The sequence below is a fragment of the Rhipicephalus microplus genome, chromosome X (genome assembly GCF_043290135.1).
Source record: "Rhipicephalus microplus isolate Deutch F79 chromosome X, USDA_Rmic, whole genome shotgun sequence".
Taxonomy (NCBI): Eukaryota; Metazoa; Arthropoda; class Arachnida; order Ixodida; family Ixodidae; genus Rhipicephalus; species Rhipicephalus microplus.
The window spans coordinates 257930002-257949058 of record NC_134710.1 but is presented as its reverse complement, the minus strand read 5'-3'; the positions used below and the strand labels follow the sequence as shown (position 1 = coordinate 257949058).

At 43.5% G+C, this 19057-nt stretch overlaps 1 protein-coding gene across 2 annotated transcripts in view; it reads right to left on the bottom strand.

The window, feature by feature from the left end:
* Ass (argininosuccinate synthase) overlaps positions 1-19057 on the bottom strand; it is a 56995-nt gene that overhangs the window by 22854 nt on the left and 15084 nt on the right. For both annotated transcript variants that reach the window (XM_037414118.2, XM_075878998.1), the window contains 2 exons: positions 14440-14524; positions 580-644 (listed from right to left, as the gene is read on the bottom strand). In XM_037414118.2, coding sequence (XP_037270015.1) covers positions 580-644; positions 14440-14524 — 150 coding nt within the window. The remainder of the gene's footprint in view (positions 1-579; positions 645-14439; positions 14525-19057) is intronic.

Here is a 19057-nt window from a genome sequence, read left to right as displayed (position 1 = left end):
AATTCTCGATCAAGCCACGTCACTTTAAGCTAATCTACAACGTCGCCGACACCGAATTTTCTGCGAAACGGGTTCCTTTATGCTATCTCGTTAGAACTTCGGGATTCTAATCTCGCCGTTTTTGTGTTGATATGGACAAATGAGCCGTGGCATGTACCCGAATTTCAAGCTCCATGGTATGCGGGTATGCGCCACACGTGACCATGATAAGTAGTTTGTCGTAATGCTCACGTCATGACCTCTCAGTCATGTTTTCATTACAGTATAACCCTCTGCACCAATTTTTGTGGAAACAAATTTAAAGATGTAATCACGAGAGCGCCCACACGTAGGCAGTTAGATAAATGAAAACATCAAATTGTATTTGGTTCGATAAGAAATGCTTCGCATTTACAAGACCCTTCAATAAAGTTATATTTCCTTTTGGCTAGCCAATGTAGCGACACCTGCTTGCTTATCGAATGCTCTATCACTCTTCTGGCGGGCATGCACTTCAACTAAACAAATCTTGGGGCCCTAATTTGTTCCTACGCTTTTGTTTTTGAAACATTGTTAATCGCTGTTACGTCACTGGCTTACCTCGAGATTTCATTCCGATCACCCGGTTCTCAACAATATCAATACGTCCAATGCCATGACGGCCCCTGAAAAAAAGAAAGAAAAGAAGTTTTATCGGATTCGAGCTCCATCAGTATTTAGTGCGCTGTTTCACGCATATAACCCGCAAAACTGACATAGTTGAAGCTGGTACAGTAAGCGGGTGCAGCCAACTTCTCCCTAGTTCTGGCTCTCTGAATGTTTGTAGGAAAGTTAAATCATTTTAAAGGCTGTATATAAAATGGTTAACGTTAACGTACTTAATATTACACATTGACATACGTTTGACAATGTATGTGCTTTTTACGGTCGGTGTAAGCATTCATATATAGAATTCCTTGCGTTGCTGCAGCTGCGCTTAATATCAAATGCACAATAGTAAAGTTTGCTCCGTCGATGGAGTTTAACAAGCCACACTTAAGTGTCATTAATAGCTTCCACCAATTCCAGTCGCATGATCGTTTGCGACTGGCGACCAAAAAAAAAAAGGCTGAAATTGTTGTTTATACCTGCGTAGGGCGTATGCATGTCGGCACACGCGCATTGCAATTGACCCGCAAAATAAGCTGATGTCCTGTTCATGTGCATTTTATTGGTTTAGAGGCGACCAAAAAACCAAGCTACTGAGACAACAGTCGCTTCTCGACCAAAGCGACCATTTGCTATCGTTTGCGAGCAGTCATTTTGTGACGGTGCTATATAGTCACAAGTGTGAACGAGCCTTCAGACTATGAGAGACGCCGTGGCGTAGTATTCCAAATAATTTCGACCACCTACAGTTCTTTAACGTGCACTGACATCGCACAGTACACACGCCTCTAGCATCCCGGCTCCATCGAAATATACTGCCGCCACCGCCAGGATTCAGCCCATATCTTACGGTTCAGCCGGTGAACCACAGCGGCCACCACGGCGGCTGCACATTGGTACAAGTATATTACATACGCATGTGTAATTGGGCATAATTACAACGTGCGACTATTCAATAGACTGTTTTAAAGCGCATGAGCACCGCCAACGAGTGCGCATGCGAGCAAGAAAAAAGATTGCATGCCGCAGCAGCAGCCACGACAAACGAGCGCGTGGTCTTCACTCATTAGTTTCCCGCTTGGGCCGTGCCGTGTCATGGACATCTGAGACACAGTGAATTTGCCAAGGTGAAACATTTTACTGCCTAATTCAATCACAAACTTTAGAGTTTAGCGCCGATCTCCTATTGACGATTTTCATAGCTCTCACGGTTGGAGTGGGTAAGAATTAGCGTCCTTTTTTTTTTCTTTATAAAGAGAGGGGACGTCGAGGGCTTGCGTCGACGCCGCCTCACGGGAGGCCTAGGCCCGGCCATCTAAACCTGCTGGTTTCTTATAATAAACTTTATTCCTCCTCTTAGAAGGAGAGGGGGAGGCTGTGCCTAAGGCCATAATAAAGTGCTTAAAAAAGGTAGACGTCGGATGCCTATTAAGTGCAAGAGTGGTCTACGATTTGCGGGTGCATCTGGAATCAACGTCCATCGACACTTTCGGCGAGTGCAATGCGGGGCTCCGATATTTAAAGACTACACTAGAAAGTATAGTGGGCATTTAGTAAAATGAGCTACATTCTCTAAACAGCGTGCGCATCACTCGCACCATATATGTAACGAACAATAAGTGTCTACTAATCATTGTTGGTACTGTAACTACTTCTTAGAATAATACTTAGAGCAAAAAAAGAAAAAACAGCACATGTATGGGAATACACACACCACATAGCGCTGACTCATGACTGAATGTGTATTGCGCGCGGGAAAAAAAAAGCATATGTACGGAAATGAGTATGCAGAGCGAGTGTCATAAACAGGCACCAAAAATTCAAATAACCTAAAGGCACGTTTCCAGACCATTAATAAATTAGAATTTCTCGTCTTGTAACGACCGAGAAGGTCTATAGACTTACACAAAGTGCGGCGTTATTAGTGACATTATATGCCGCCGACACTTCTCGCGTTGTCTGATTAGGCCATTGGTACAAAATTAGTGCACTTTAGAAGATGAGATCACATCATGACTACAGCACAGTGAGAATATATATATATTTATATATATATATATATATATATATATATACAGTAAAAATTTTTACACCCAAAAGGGTGTAAACAGGGTGCTTTTACGAGAAAGCACCTTTTGCAACACCCTTTAACCCCCATAAATGGTCGATTGAAAAAAAAGCACCCATTTGTTTGGGTGCTTGCCTCGATAGCACCCTAAAATAGGCTCTAAGGGTGCTTTTGTGCCTGAGAAGGGTGTAGGTGACGATTCATCACATGGAATATGCAGCATAAGAAGAACACATAATTATAATATTTGGTATTTTACGTCTCAAAAACCTCGATATGAATATGAGGGTCGTCGTAGTTGAATGCTCTAGAGATTTTGACCATTTGGTGTTCTTTAATGGGCGCTGATATCGCGCAGTGCACAGGCTTCTACCTTTTCGCCTTCATCTGAATTTGACTGCCACGGCCGGCATCGAACCCGCGACCTTCGGATTGGCGGCCGAGCAGCGTAGCTACTGCACGAGTATGTGGACCTTGCGTTAAATGACGGCCTAATTGACTTAGAATGTGTGAAGGTGCTCTCCGAATACAGCAGAATACCAGCAGAAGCAAATCGCGTTTCATCTATAATGGCAATTAACTGCAATCCACGTTACGAAAGCTCACCTTAGCGTTGGTTATAAGCTACATGTTCGCTGTGGACTATATACAGGAACATAATGTTCGCCCGAGTATGGGTGTGTGTGCGTGAGCCTGCGCATGTGTTCGCGTGTAAGCGCGATTGTGTGTACACCCGTGCATGTGTGCGTGCGCGTGTATGTGCGAGTCCGTGCTTGTGTTAAGCGTGCCTGTGCACATGTGTATGCCCATGCATGCGTGCGTTTACGGTCGCGTGTGTGTGTTGCCGTATGTGTGTATACGTGTATGTGTGTGCGCCTGTGAATAAGTATGCGTGTGCATCAGCCCGTGCGCCCTTAAATTTCGTGTGTGTGTGGGGGGGGGGGGGCACTGCTTCTTAGTGTTTAAGGTCCCACACCTGTTCAGACTGGGAGTCTATATGGGAGGTGGCTTAAGAAATGGCGGTGGTCAAAGCACTGTACACTAACTGTTCAGTACATGGAAAACAGCTGCACATTTTCGTACCTCATCATTGCTTACGAACTTGCTGTGGTAACTGATTAGCTCCGTTGAGGCGCTTCTACGCTCGAAAACGTGGGTTATGACCAATTCACACGGAAAGCTGTCACTGCACTTATGCACAACCATCGTTTATATTAACAACGTTTAACAAGAACGTGCCCTGCCTTTGCTACAGGTGCTTAGCTAGCTGATTGGCCAACCATATGGAATTATGTGCTGATCATGTGGTCAGCAAAAAGTTTGTTATAACAACCTCGGCACGTTTCGCGGTGCATGACAAGCCTTCTAAACATCCGCTACTGTGAATTAATTTGTTCCAGCTTCGACTACGCATTCAGTGTTTGCGGCACCATACGCGGAATCGCCTGACACAGACAATGCAAAAAGAAATTTCTCTGGAAAAAGGTGTAGCGATGCTCTCCCGCTAATGCCACCGAGGACGAAATAATTATTGTTTCTGGCCATTCCATGGTGCGCTTTGTTTTGCGCAAGTTTTGCTTCACTATTTTTCGCCCACTGCAATCGCATTCCGTCAAAATACTCAAAGAACCCGAGGCTGGTAAATAACCTGCGTCGCTGTGCGACTGGCTGGAAGGAGAGTGGCCGTTTACAAGGAGTCATTCCGCGTTGAACGGCCGTCCGCCGTATGCGCCATAGCGTTTGCCTTTCGGCGCCGTCTTGGCGGGTTTGCCGCTCCCCCCCCCCCCCCCTGCTTAACCCGGCCAGCGTTGCTCCCGCAACGGCGGCGTAGATAAGCGAAGAGTTGCGTCACCGGACACCTGCGTCGACAGCGGCGGCGCCGCCACGCCGCCGCCAGTGCCTCCTCCTTCTCTCTCTCAGTGTTGCCCTCTCTGTCTCATCAGTCTTTCAAATGCGTTGCGTTGGTCGGGGGTCTTGGTCGCTGTGTGTGTTCTAGCGAACAGGCGCATATTCAATGGTGGTCACGCATGACACCGTGTTCGAAGTGACGCTCGGATTAAGGAATATTCATAGAGTGGCGGACACGGACAACGTGGGCCTGTTAACGGTGAGTGTACTGTTTTCGTAAATAGTAATCATACAGCGCTAGCTGGGCGCCTGCAGCAGCTCTGCCGAAGTAGGCTGCCAGCCATTTACAACAGCATGCGTTCGCGGGCCTGTTGCAGATGCCCGATTAAACGTGGGACTTAACGAGTTCACACTGCTATGCGCGATGTTGTGTAAGTGCCTGCATCACTCATACAGTGAGTGATGTGATCACTTAACAAGGGCGGGATTAGTTGCTGATCGCACATTGTCTCTACACTGCACAAAGTGATTGATATTGTTTTAAGATGTGCTTTGGGCTACATCGTAATAACATTTCTATTAATACTCATATGTGCAACGTGCTTCTGTAGGTGTAAGCGCAAAAAAAGAAAGAAAAAGCAAAAATTATGTACAAAGGCGCACTGTGCGAAATGGCTTTTTTTTTTTTTTGCTTAAAGACGGTATAGTTGGAGGTGCTGATATGCCGCGATGCTCCCAGCACGTGCGCCTCGGTCTTTTAAGCTATTTAGGACAAGTGCCACCAGCAACAGGGAAAGATCTAGCAGACTTCCAAAGGCGCGTTGTTGTGGCCATCACCGTGCGTTGTTTTCCCTCGTTTCTGTTTGCTGTTTTCGTGCTTCGCTTTCATCTGCGATAATGTTCGGCGTTATAACAGAATCGAGAAAGTATACGTGACTGTTGGAGCTATGTGCGGTTTCTCTAGCATAAGTCATGGCTGCTGCAACGTAGTCGTCCGCGCGCGTTGGTGTCGTTCGAGCGCTCTTACTTGCGTGATTGTGTTTAACTGAGTATTTAGGCACGGGTTACGTTTGTAAATCTCGTAGTCAATAATCGCTAATAGCGTGCCCCTGATTGCAATCAGAGGATGGGCTTGGTTGTCGAAATATGCCAGACGCTTTTTCTGAAAGCAAGCTTTGAATTTTTTTTTAAAGAAGTACTTTCATACGTGCAAGGCAGTGCCTATTGCAGGCCCGCAACTCTTTAAAAACTGGACGAGATATCACACCTTTTATCAAATTACAATGAATTAAGATGATTGAATTATAGATGACGAATTTCTGTGCTAGATTAGGTGCACAAAACACATGTTCGCAGCCCTACGTCTAGAAAGCAGGCAAATAGGAAGCACAGCGTCAAATTTGGATTAGATTCCATTGACGGAGCGTCTTGTGAGAGTAGAAAGAACGAGAAAATTGTTCATTTTTGATTCCCTTATAGAGGCAGTCAGAATTGCACTGATTGGTGACTTGTAACAATTCCTCAGATTGTTAGGGGCGTGAATAAAGTCAGTAAATCTTTTACTTTTTTTTGCAGACCTCTTCGCTAGTGCCACGCCCAAGATCATTTGTTCTCATGTAAAAGAGAAGCAGAGATGTCTTCACTGTTTGTACATGAAGAGGTAAGTTTCTTGTGCGTTTTGAGCAATGCTACATGTTCTAAACGTTGTACAAGAATTGTTTTTCACACTAGCTCACTACCCTAGAAGGAATTTGATTCTTAAGTGAGTTCAGGCTTTCGTAAGTGCCATTTTTGAGCTGTAGTCTTACACTTCACCTCATTTCGGGAATTTGCTGTATGCTGGAAAACTCTTATCTTTATCATACGAAATTTTTGGAATGTATGGGTTGTATGCTTCGAGTTCAGTGTAATGTCAATTACACGCCATTTCGAAGGATACACACTACACATTCTTTATATATGGTGCTGCCAGAACAGCACGAAAATTTTTTATGAGAAGTCATATTTGCTCTTATTACAGGATGAGAGGGTGCCGCTGACGTCCTGCGTAGTCTACCCTGGACCCAGCCTAGAGCAAGCCTACTTCCTGAACCTCCACATGGATAACCGAAAAATCTTCCGTGTCAGTAAGGACGAAGAAGGAGTGACAGCACTGATGAGTTGATTTTTTTTTTATTTTCAACATTGTCTACGGCCGCAAGGCCTTTAACAACCACCGTGATTGAGCGGCTTTTTCTTGGCGTGAGTTTGGAGTTTATCAAAGAAGTTGTTCAGGCAGTACGACGCTGAAAATTTTAGTGTCACAATGCCTGAACAACTTTTTTTAGTGTGTTCATGGTAGATGAACAAATATTGTTATTTGTGTAAGTTATTTTGCTTAAATATAGCTGGACCATTCCATGCCAAACGTCCCAGCCACTTTGGCGACCATCTGAATTGTATTTGAAAAAAAAAATGTGCTGACTTACTGCGTTGAAAACAGTGAACTGCTAGAATACTTCAGCGAGAAAAAAAGTTTTGTTCATGTGGCTGGCTTATAACTTCCTGGCATAATGCCGTCTGTGTGCTGTTTGTGGAAAATTTCGTTTTAAAACTACCGCTTATTTTTTCTAAAGCAGATTCGGTCTACCTCTTAAGTAAATGTGCTTCTGTAAGGTATTTGATGCTCAATAATAATAGTGCAATTTTTTTGCCACATTCGCTTCCAAGAATAAAGCCAAAATGTGTTATGTTTGCATTTTTTATTGCAATATTGCACTTTGTATGAATATCTGAGCAGTGAATACTTACTCCACAGAAGGTATATTCTGAGGAAAAAATATCTTTATACCTCTCAAGCTGCTGAAATATACGAGAAAATATCACGAATTTCACAAAATCGTGATTTTTGTCCGTATTGAGATGCAATTTGCTCCATGTCGTGATACAATGAAAACTCATCATTATACCTAAACTGTAAGAAAATGAAATTCTTTTCTGTAATAAAAATCTTATCGCAAAAAGGACAGGAAAGAGCGCTGTCAACTGAATTTTATTGAAGGTGCTACGAGCGTTTTTATACTGAGCACAAGACCAGGGCTCATCTGCAACAACACATGTGTGACAATGACAAAATAATTTTAACCGAGAAAAGAATACTCTTTTTCGGAAAAGATAACTGAAGGTGTATTGATGCATTGATCCTTGGCCTTCCTGATAAAGAGTTCTAAAATCTCTCATTTTCTGCTTGCTTTTTTTTTCAAAAACCGTGTTTTATGAAACCTAGGACTACACTTACATTCTTTACGGTGTCCGGCCATGAGACTACTATAGCCCTTCTTAACATTTGAAGCATGCTGTCTTGCTTGATCATTGAAGCATTGCCCAGTTTGTCCTATGTTTACTTTTCCACGTGTTAGCGGTATCTCATACACATTAGATTGGCATTCAGTAAACCTATTCTAGTGACGAATGGTGCAAGATTGACTATTCCTGTTGCTGTAAGGACATGCACTTTTGAAAGCTTGCAAGGGGTGGAAAACAACAATGTCATATCTGCTGGCTCTTTTCCTAAAATTGTGAGACACCTTATGTACGTAGTATCATGTGACATGCAAAGGTGATTGGTCATTCTCTTTTTCTTTTGGTCCTGTTTCCTTTAACTTTACTTTCTGCAGGAGGGTTTCGCAAACAAGTGTGATGATGCTGTTGGGGTATTGGCTGGTGCTATCAGCCCAGGAGTGCTAAGAATGTTCTGCCTTTTGATAGTGGGCATTCAAAATTAATAGAAAGAGGAATTGATACCACATGTATTCAGGCCACCCTTCAGAAGTCATGTTAGCACAAGGGTGAGGTCAGGCTTAAAAACCAGATTAAAAGACTAAAAGATGCTGGGTATCCCAACAGAATCTTCACACCCGTTTGCAAAACCCTCCTGCAGAAAGTAAAGTTAAAGAAGACAGGACCAACAAAAAACAATGACCAAAACCTTTGCATGTTATACCACATCACGTGTCTCACAACTAGAAAAATAGCCAGCAGATATGATATTAGCGTTTTCTTTTCCACCCCTTGCAAGCTTTCAAAAGTGTGTGTACTAAACAGCAACAGGAATAGTCAATCTTGCCCCATTCGTCACTAGAATAGGTTTACTTAATGCCAATTTAACGTTTGTAGAAATATTTTTTATCAGGTAAACCAATGATCAGTGCATCACTACACGTTCACTTATCCTTTCCGAGAGGGAGTATTCTTTTCACAGTTAAAGTTATTTTGTAGTGCTCACACGTGTCGTCGCGCATGAACACGGTTCTTGTACTCCGTATAAAAGCGCTCGTAGCACATTCATTAAATTCAGTTGACAGTCTGTGCTCTTTCCTGTCCTTTCTGTCTCTTCCTAAAGTTGTAGCGCTGTGACTAGCACACAACCACGATGAACCAACTCTCACAAATTAAGCTCTTGTTACGTAACACGTAGACGGAGTTTCGTATGGAAAGAAGGAGCGGTGCTTTTAAAATAAAATTTTTCACATACAACACCTAGACGGCATTCCAGAAAGTTCAGAAGGCAGCCACGTGACCAAATATTTTTCCTCTCCTAAATATTCCAGAAGTTCACAATTTTCAATGCAGCACGAGTTTTTCGAATACATTTGAGATGGTTGCCGAAATGGCTGGGACATTTGGCATAAAGTGACCCAGCTGTGTCATTAGCCATAATTATGCATTACCTCTTTTGTTTTTTGTGTGTCCTGACTCAGTTTTGTGTTCGTTTTTAGCATATTGTGTTTCTGATCATTGTATTGGTTTCTTAAGTATTCACTAAAGTTATATGTGTGAAAACCCATATATGATTGCATGTACATCATTTCTCATAACCAATTGTTATACATCCAGGAATACAAAGCTTAAACCACTGTGATTGTATACATTTGAAAACACTATCCATATATATTTTTGTGTGCATCACTTCTTGCGAACGATTGTGTACATGAAGGCGTATATAGTGAAATCGTGGTGATTGTATATATTTGAAAGAATCATAAGTATATATTTGCCTGTATTTCATTCCTATTAACCGATTGTGTACACCAAGGAGTATTAAACTGGAAACCACTGGGATTGTAGATACCTGAAAGAATTATAGGGATATATTAGCGTGTATTTCATTTGTAGTCTCTATGTACTTGAAGCAGTATACTAAACTGAAACCAGTGTAATTGTATGTTGCAAAGAATTGTCAATAAAGTGAAACTGAAAAAATATAATAAACATTTGAGGTGTTGCATGTGTAGTGTATGTATACATGAACGTATATCTGGTGAAAAGTTGTGTGGCAGAAGAAAAGTTTCTGTTTTACTTGATTGATTGATTGATATGTGGGGTTTAACGTCCCAAAACCACTCTATGATTATGAGAGACGCCGTAGTGGAGGGCTCCGGAAATTTAGACCACCTGGGGTTCTTTAACGTGCACCCAAATCTGAGCACACGGGCCTACAACATTTCCGCCTCCATCGGAAATGCAGCCGCCGCAGCCGGGATTCGAACCCGCGCCCTGCGGGTCAGCAGCCGAGTACCTTAGCCACTAGACCACCGCGGCGGGGCTTCTGTTTTATTTGCCTATTAAATAAACGCAATATGCAAGGGCAGCAAGGCTTCATTTTCTGTAACGCACATTATGCATATACACTGAAGTATATATAGATCCAGCACAAGTTCATACACGATTGTACGCGTTTATATTTTTGCCCACACGCAATGAAGGGAGCTCGACAGGTGGTGCACCATCGATAAACAGGACCACTTTCTTCAAATAGTGTTTAATCAGTGCATGCTGATATCTATTGGTGGCAGAAGTCGCCACCCCTGCCATGGGCACTCAACACCCTTGTGCACCCTTCTCGCACCCTCCTCAGAGGGTGCTAAAAAAGTGATGGACATCGAAGGCACCCTTTCTTAAGGGTGTTTTTTAACACCCTACAGTTTTTTTACATGTACACCCTATTCTAAGGGTGCATGGAAAAGCACCCTTTTTGGAAGGTGCTGAATTAACACCCTTAGGGTGTCGTCCATGGGACAAGCTCATTTACACCCTTCTGGGTGTAAAAATTTTTACTGTATATATATATATTATATATATCTTGGGCACCTCACATCGAATACATTACTAATAATGCCAATCGCATGTTAGGCTACATACGTCGTAACTTTTCAAAAGCACCATCAGCATTAAAATTGCTCTGATATAAAACATTGGTAAGATCCAAACTCGAATATGCCTCTTCTGTGCGAGATCCTTACCACGATAGCTTGATCACTTCACTAGAACTTGTACAGAATAAGTCCGTCCATTTCATACTGTCCAACTAGAATTGCATTGCCAGTATAACTTCAATGAAATCAAACCTAGGCCTCCCTTCCCTTGCATACCGTCGTAAAATATCCCGCCTGACCACTTTTCACAAAATATTCCTTCATCCAGCCCTTCATGACCAACTAATCCTCAATCCTCAGTACATATCTCATCGTATTGACTATCGTCATAAGGTTGGCATTGCATTATGCAACTCGCAGTGCTTTTATCGATCATTCATACTTCGTACATCAGCAGATTAGAACCATCTACCGGAAAACATTGTAACTCTTACTAAAAACCATCTTTTCCGTCAAGAATTAACTAATTTTGTATAATTAATAAGTGTACAAAGCATTATGTTATGTATTTTATGTATTATGTTTATATTGTATTGAAGTCATTGTCCTTACGCAGCTAATATAGTGTAATGAGTAGTTTTTGTTTTTTGAATAACTTATTTTCATGCTGTATTTTCTTCCTTGTAAACTTGTAATAACTCCCCTCTATATTGCCACATGGCGTTGAGGGTAAATAAATTGAAAATGAAATGGTCCGCAGTGGCCGCTGTCGAAACAAAATGGAGAGGGCACCGCACTTCCTTTAGCTGTTGACACTCCCGCCTTGATACCTTTGCGGCAAAATGCAGTTAAAGTGTGTCGGTGGGTGCTAGCGGTGATGTGAACTCACCTCAACCAGCACAGTCATTATCAATATTGGCTCATCGAGATATGCAGCTACAAAGATATCGGCTATGGCGTAGCCTGCCATGAGGCACAGGTCATGCTTTTATTACATATAGGTGGTGGTCGCTGAGCATTTTGGCGCGCATCCTTCACTTATTTTGTTTTTTGGTGAATTTTTTTTTCGTGTTAGTATTGCCAGCGGCTGATGGCGCGCGATTTGCGGCCGTTCCGCAGCAACGATCATGTGGGAGTGCCAACAGTGAGCGGAAGAGCGACCTCATTTTCCCTCCGGTTTAGGCAGAGCCATTCACGTATCACGTTGTCTCAGTTTTGAGGCTATTTGCCCCATACTCGCGTGTCGGAGCCCATACTGCTCACCATAGTACACGGAAACAAAAGAAAAATGAAACTTGCATTAAACTCCTGCACAACTGACAAAACAATTCGCATGGCCCTAACCACTTTCTTTAGTGCAGACCCTTGAGGTCTTTAGAACAAATGTGGCTCAGCTTATTTGGGGTGCCAAAGACAACCCTCACCCCACGTCACTGCCCTACCTTCTTCAGGCCATGCGACTTGTTATACATATGGGAAATAACTGCAATATTTCTAGCTTCTTCATTATTCTCTGGTGAAGGACGTCTGTATTTATTTTTCTTTACAGTGCCAACTGATTTTCGTAAACCGATGCCACGATAAGTAGGATACCCCTCCTGTTTGAGACGATCAATTTGCAGCTGAAAACTATTGCTCATGATATGTGCGCAAGTTTTTTTTTTTTTTTATCCCATGCGTAAGCATGATTTTACAATTCTCCGTTTTGCCCCGCCACGGTGGTCTAGTGGCTAAGGTACTCAGCTGCTGACCCGCAGGTCGCGGGATCAAATCCCAGCTGTGGCGGCTGCATTTCCGATGGAGGCGGAACTGGTGTAGCCCCGTGTACTCAGATTTGGGTGCACGTTAGAGAACCCCAGGTGGTCGAAATCTCCGGAGCCCTCCACTACGGCATCTCTCATAATCATATGGTGGTTTTGAGACGTTAAACCCCACAAATCAATCAATCAATTCTTCGTTTCAAAATATTTCAATGCGTCGACACAAAATTGAACACCACTTGCGTTGAGCCCAGAATATACCACCTGGAAACATGTTTGGTAAAACTTAGAAACTAGAAGCATCATGCATATGCCAAGAAATTACAAATTATCAGACCAAACCCTCTTACATATTAATTCTATGGTCCCATCCCCTTTTTTTTAAACACGTTTAGAATGTGTTCGCTTCTTTGTACAGCGCTTCACTTGTTATTAAAATCAAATAATCGTCTCTGTAAGTGAACGCTAAAACGTCTTTCTTGTGCGTTCACTCTCTGCAGCCTGTTTCAGCCCGATCAAGGACAATGAATTGTTTGTGAACAAGTAACCATTGAATAGTTATGAATTCTGTGTTCCATTTCACATTGCTCACAATAGCACATTTTGACTTGATGCATCGACACGTTATAACTTGCATGCCGCTTAACTGCTCCATCCGCCATACACATCCGCTCGGTAATGTACTGACTCCATTATTTCTTTCGCACTTCATGTCTAGAAATACATACAGGTGCGCCGATAGTTATAACGCGAGAACAAAACGACGACACAGAGACAAGAAAAACACGAAGGACTCTGTCGTCGTTTTGTTCTCGCGCTATAACTATCGTCATGCCATACCTACTAGCCCAAGCTGCCACACTTCTAACATACAGGTGCATTCAGACATGTGTAGTATTTAGGGTTTAATAATGGTCACCAAGCGGTGGCACGTTTTTGTTTGTTTGTTTGTTTTGTGAAGAAGCAAACGCATCGTTGGCAAGCAGCATGCATCGTCACCGCTTGGGTACTGGGTTCTGGGCTCCTCTCGCTCGCCTCGTGCTGATCGTCGCCAGCATCTGCCTAAGGGTTGCTCTGTCCCGATCGTGTTTTCATCGTAAAGCCGCCGTCGCAACACACGCCAATAAACCCCTTCTCAGTTTGTTTGTTTGGCCACACACTTTTCCCATAGTGCTTTGAGCACCCACTCGAGGTCCTCGGATTTCTTTAAAACTGTCTATTCAATGCGCACATTGATTCACAGAAGCCTTCTTTTTTTGCTTTTCTGCATTTTGATCGGAATGCATACTCGACGGTTGTAAATCAAAACCGCGACCTTGTGCTCAGCCAAACGCTAAATATTGATATTGTTGTTTCTGTCTGATCCCTCTAAACCGGATAAATCAAAATCTATAGGAAGTATCATTATCAAGATGAATAGAGCAAGTTTAGGAGCAAATTCGTAGCCCACTCACCACCACCAACTTTTCGTTTCAATCATAAACTATTGTGATCTAGTATGTAGGAACAGTTCAAGTGGCTACGCCCGACTTCAAAAAAAAAATTTGGTGTTTATTGTAGGGATGAAAAAATGCACCACCAAATTTTCAGCAGAAATTTATCGCCTAAAGAAATGCTTATTTTAATAAATACTCCTCGTTATTTCCACAAAAATAATTCAAGCATGACTTTCTATTATGCATTAATTTGGAGTAACTCTTTGCTCAAAAAGATACGCTCCAGTTTATATAGAGCAAAGTTCAATATTTTATTTTCAGCTTTTTCCTTGCACCATGCGCTTCTTTCGTAGGTAGGCTGCTGTATCGCCTCGTTTATTTACCAGTAGCTTCAAAAATCATTTGTTCAGTGACGAACTGAGAACCCGTGAGCACAAACGCCCGTTAATCTACCCATTCTACAGACTCGTGGCACCGTATTTCACAGGTTGACATTCAGCATTGACTACGAGCTTTCATAGTTTTAAATGTAGATAAGACTTTAATGATAAACGAAATCTCCATACCCTACTTCATTCAAGTACAGGAACAACTCGAGGGCGTCTGTCTTCTGAGTCCCGTTGGAGACGTTGCTGACCTTGACAGGTTTACCTAAATGAGAAATAAGACAAAGGGGGATAGAGGTGGCGGGGTTAGGGTAGTTTAACCATGCAGGTCTCAGAAAGTCTCAAGTTTTACCCATCACCGATGGGGCGGGGGGCGAAAAAAAAATCGACATAGTACCATAGTGGCTCCATTCAAATCTGCCCCGGGGGGGGGGGCGCCAAAACATCCGATAGGAGCATAATAATAAGCTCAAAAAGTAAAGTGAAGAGAGCCGCTATGTTTTTGCAAAAAAAGTGCTTTTTTTATATAATTGAAGGGTAACATTTGAATTCCACGTTGTGCGTAGTACTTCTGAGCACTACATTTGTTTTGCAATCACGCCCCACCGCGGTGGTCTAGTGGCTAAGGTACTCGGCTGCTGACCTGCAGGTCGCGGGATCAAATCCCAGATGTGGCGGCTGCATTTCCGATGGAGGCGGAAATGTTGTAGGCCCGTGTGCTCAGATTTGGGTGCACGTTAAAGAACCCCAGGTGGTCGAAATTTACGGTGCCCTCCTCTACGGCGTCTCTGATAATCATATGGTGGTTTTGGGACGTTAAACCCCACATGTCAATCAATCAATTGTTTAGCAATCACAGTGCCATGCGAGTTCCACTACGGGTTCTCTTATCTGTGACGGTGCCGAAGCGGAAAACATGCGCTGCCGCTGTTTGACGAGGGCAGCCGACAGCCCGATGCGCATATGCAGAGTTAGTTTTCTTCCAATGGTTGGCGTGGTCCTGGGCGTTCCGTGTTCTTTCTAGCACGTTTTTATTCTCTTCGGTAAGTCACTGCAGGTGCTGTATGGTGCCACAGGAACTGTCATACCGGCGAGGGCGTCTATTTCTGCAAGTTCCGCGGCGATCACAGGTAGATCATTTTTGCCAATGCGTGCATATTTGTTATTTTTTGTCGGCAATTTCCCTCTCAGACCTTGTTATCGCTGTCAGTGTTGTGTATTTGTGCACTACGCTCATTTACACTGATCCTGCACGTGGTCAAATGCTTGCGCTTCTCTCTACTTTCCCTCCAACGTGATTTCCTTGCGAAGAACCCCACCTGCTTGTGTTCACAGCTTGACCGCAGTATGTCGTAATGCAATAAAGATGGGGTTGTTGAAGCCGTACTTGGTGAAAGCAAGAGCTGTAATTCGAAGCTGTTACTGAAGCACGTCATGCTGATTCTTACGGCTGTTTCGTAATGATAGTTCCCACTAACGAAACACGTTTCTCTGTTCGTTTTGCCTCTGAATACGAAGGCGCGCCGTTTGCGAATTCGCGATAATGCTTTAACTCGATATTTTTTTTTTTTGCATTGAAACGTGATTGCTGGTTTGCTGTGAATATATGTTGTTCCCCGTACTCACTCGTGAAATATATTTAATGGTGCCAGCCACCAATGAATGATTGATTAATTCATATGTGGGGCTTAGCGTTTCAAACCCACAATATGATTATGAGAGACGCCGTAGTGGAGGGCTCCGGAAATTTCGACCACCTGGGGTTCTTTAACGTGCACACAAATCTGAGCACACGGGGCCTACAGCATTTTTGCCTCCCTCTAAAATGCAGCCGCCGCAGGCGGGATTTGATCCCGCGACCTGCGGGTCAGCAGCCGAGTACCTTAGACACTAGACCACCGCAGCGGAGCTGCCAATGAATGCCTTATAGTTCATTGTAATCGTTGAACGCATAGGTACTCTGTTCCGAAGGGCACTTTCGTGTGCTGCTGGGCGTATCGAAGTGCTTAAAACAATCGGGTGAAAAATAACGAGACACCCATAGCCCTGCACAGGTATCGGCGTTTTTCGTCCACTTCTGTTTAAAAAGGGGATAGCCATAAAAAAATGAATCAGCCGAGGCAACCGCGTAGGCCATGACGTACCCAGTACGGAATAAGAAATGTGGCCATGTTTTTCCTTACTAAACCAAAATTGTTTTCCGCTTTGTGTTTACGCAGCACCATCTTTTGGTTGTCCTCGGCATTTTCATGCGCCACCACTGTTTATCTAGCGTACTGTTGTCAAGGCTACAGTTTCCTTTCTCTAATTTGATTCTTTATTCTATGGTTTAACTAGCTAACAATCGATGGTTTTCAAGTCACCTCGAGCTTACTTTCCTAAGGCATTTGTGAAATTCGAAAGCGGTTCCGCAAAATAGTGGTCATGTATCAAGGCGATTAAGTGGGCTAGTTGGTACATGTCAAATTGGTTAAAGAAACAACAGCGTAATACGTGAAATACATAGAAAGAAAACTACGGGACAGGCTCACAATTACAACTGATTGAAATCATGCTTGAAAGGTTAACTTACATCAGCCGGCAACTACATTGGGCATGCGTGAAACAGCCAAGCGTCGCATAAATGTAAAATTTTAACGAGCTGTCAGGTTGCCTAGAGAGCTCACCTCCTAACTGGACAGAGGCAACGACAGGTCGCTGACGCAGTTTCTCCACTTTTTAAAGTAGAACGTCTCCCAAATTTTCCTTTGGGTCTTTATCCTTCCCCAACCCCAAAGTTCTAGTGCTCACAAGCGCAGGAGTATACCCGCTTGGCCTGCAATGGTTTTTCAGATGAGCACCGACATTCGTGGGAAGGAAAGCCATGTGCTCCCTGAGGCGATCATTACGACACCGGTTAGGGGGCGCGCGCATCGAGGAACCCTAGGTAGAGCTCCTTGCATCACACGCGCTTCCGAAAGCTTTCCCATGGAAACGCGATAGACGTGTGTCTCTCTCCAATATCATACGCCTGTCAGATTTGTTTCTTCGTGCTCCTTTTTTGTGGCTGGAAGCAATGCCCCCGCCACCTCACAGCGTTATGCAGCGACGTCACCGTGATGCGTTTCCATTGGTTACCCGCATAGCGCCACGAACGGCGACACGCTATCTCGAAACCCCGTATATTTCACAGACTCAGTGCGACCGCCAACATTGTGATAATGAAGAATGCAAGACGCTGCTCCACGGATCTGTAGATAACTGAAAAAAAAATACTTTATAGGCGGTTTTGCCCATATAGTTTCTTCATATACACTAGAGGGAACTCTGGTGCTAGTGTCTATGGGAGCTGCAACACACGGCGCTTCAGCGAGCATGGGAATGATGGGTAGTACACACGTTTGACTAATTTTTGTACATCTGGCCTGCTTCTGGCTCCACGTGTGTTCATGTGGCTTGGGGCTGTTTTTTCACGAAAACATAAATTAGCCAATGTTCATCGTTTGCGCTTCATAACCTTATTTTTTAGGCTTATCATTTCGAATCAAGTTACTAAGCTCAAAAGGGTTCGTTCTTTCTTTCAAAACAAAACCATAACCAGCTATAAACGAAGCCGCAAGTACGATTTCCCGCCCGCAAGTACGAAGACTAGGCAAATGTGTGTACTACCCATAATTCCCATGGTCGCTGAACGATCGCAGCGCCAGAGTGCCCTCTAGTTAATTTTTGGAAACTCTGTGGTTTCACCAGAGCCTGCCGGTCTCTGGCAACATTGTGCGTTCACCAGGAAACCATTCTGGAAACTTCCGGTTTAGCGTGTTTTTGCGTGGTTTTAGCGTTTGTTGCTGGCCGCGGCTGCTTGTGTTCCGATGTTTTGTGCGGATAAAATTATTTAGATGAAGCGCTGGCAACTCGAGCACAGTTTTTCCAAGCCAGGATGTAGTCTACATGCCTGAATTAATTTTTTATTCAAGTCAAAATGTTCTGTTTTCTGACAGATGACGATAGAAAGAGTGCCTGCATTGCAGCTATCACGCGAGAAAACTGGATTCGCACCAAGAGCGTGTATATAGGTTTGTTCTGCTCATTTCATCAAAGGCAATGTAAGGCTCAGCGCGGACTAATGACACAGAGACGATACTCAGGCGTTATACTATAGTCGAAGGCCCGCGTTACCGGTAACACTGTCGTCTTACACCCACGGCAGATAAGTGTACTGACGCATGAAATGGGAAGCAAAACGTGAAAGCTGACACTGAAAATACATCGCAAAGTTGTTTGCTTTATAGTTTGAACTATATAAGTTATGCGTACTGTTCGAAACAACACGGGGCACAAAGTAGCCACGCTTAACATTAATCGCCGCACAGTGTACGTCAAGGTGTCCACGTTTCGTTGTCATTGCATTTCATTTTTTTTTTTTTTGAAAGCGACTTCGGCGAGTGGGCTCTCATCTGTGCGAGCAAATGATTCATCACATGTCTTTCTGCCGCTAATGAACATCGCCCAATTCAAGCTCATTTATCTTTTGGGTGTGAACATGAACTTCTCCTTTGGGTAGGTTCAACTTGAATGTTTGGTTCGTGAATAGCTTTCTCATGAGTGAAACAAATAGTGCACGTGACCCTGCAGCCGCAGTTTACGTCATCACATCAATAAATTTTATAGTTTCTCAGTCACACGAACACTTTGGATCGCGGGCGATTCCGATCGCCGCTGATCTCTTTAAAAAGTCACTGGTGTGACACAGGCGCAGCAATAAACATTTTATCCTGAGGTTGTGTGCTTAGACGTAAATACAAATGCGTTCGGGGTTCAA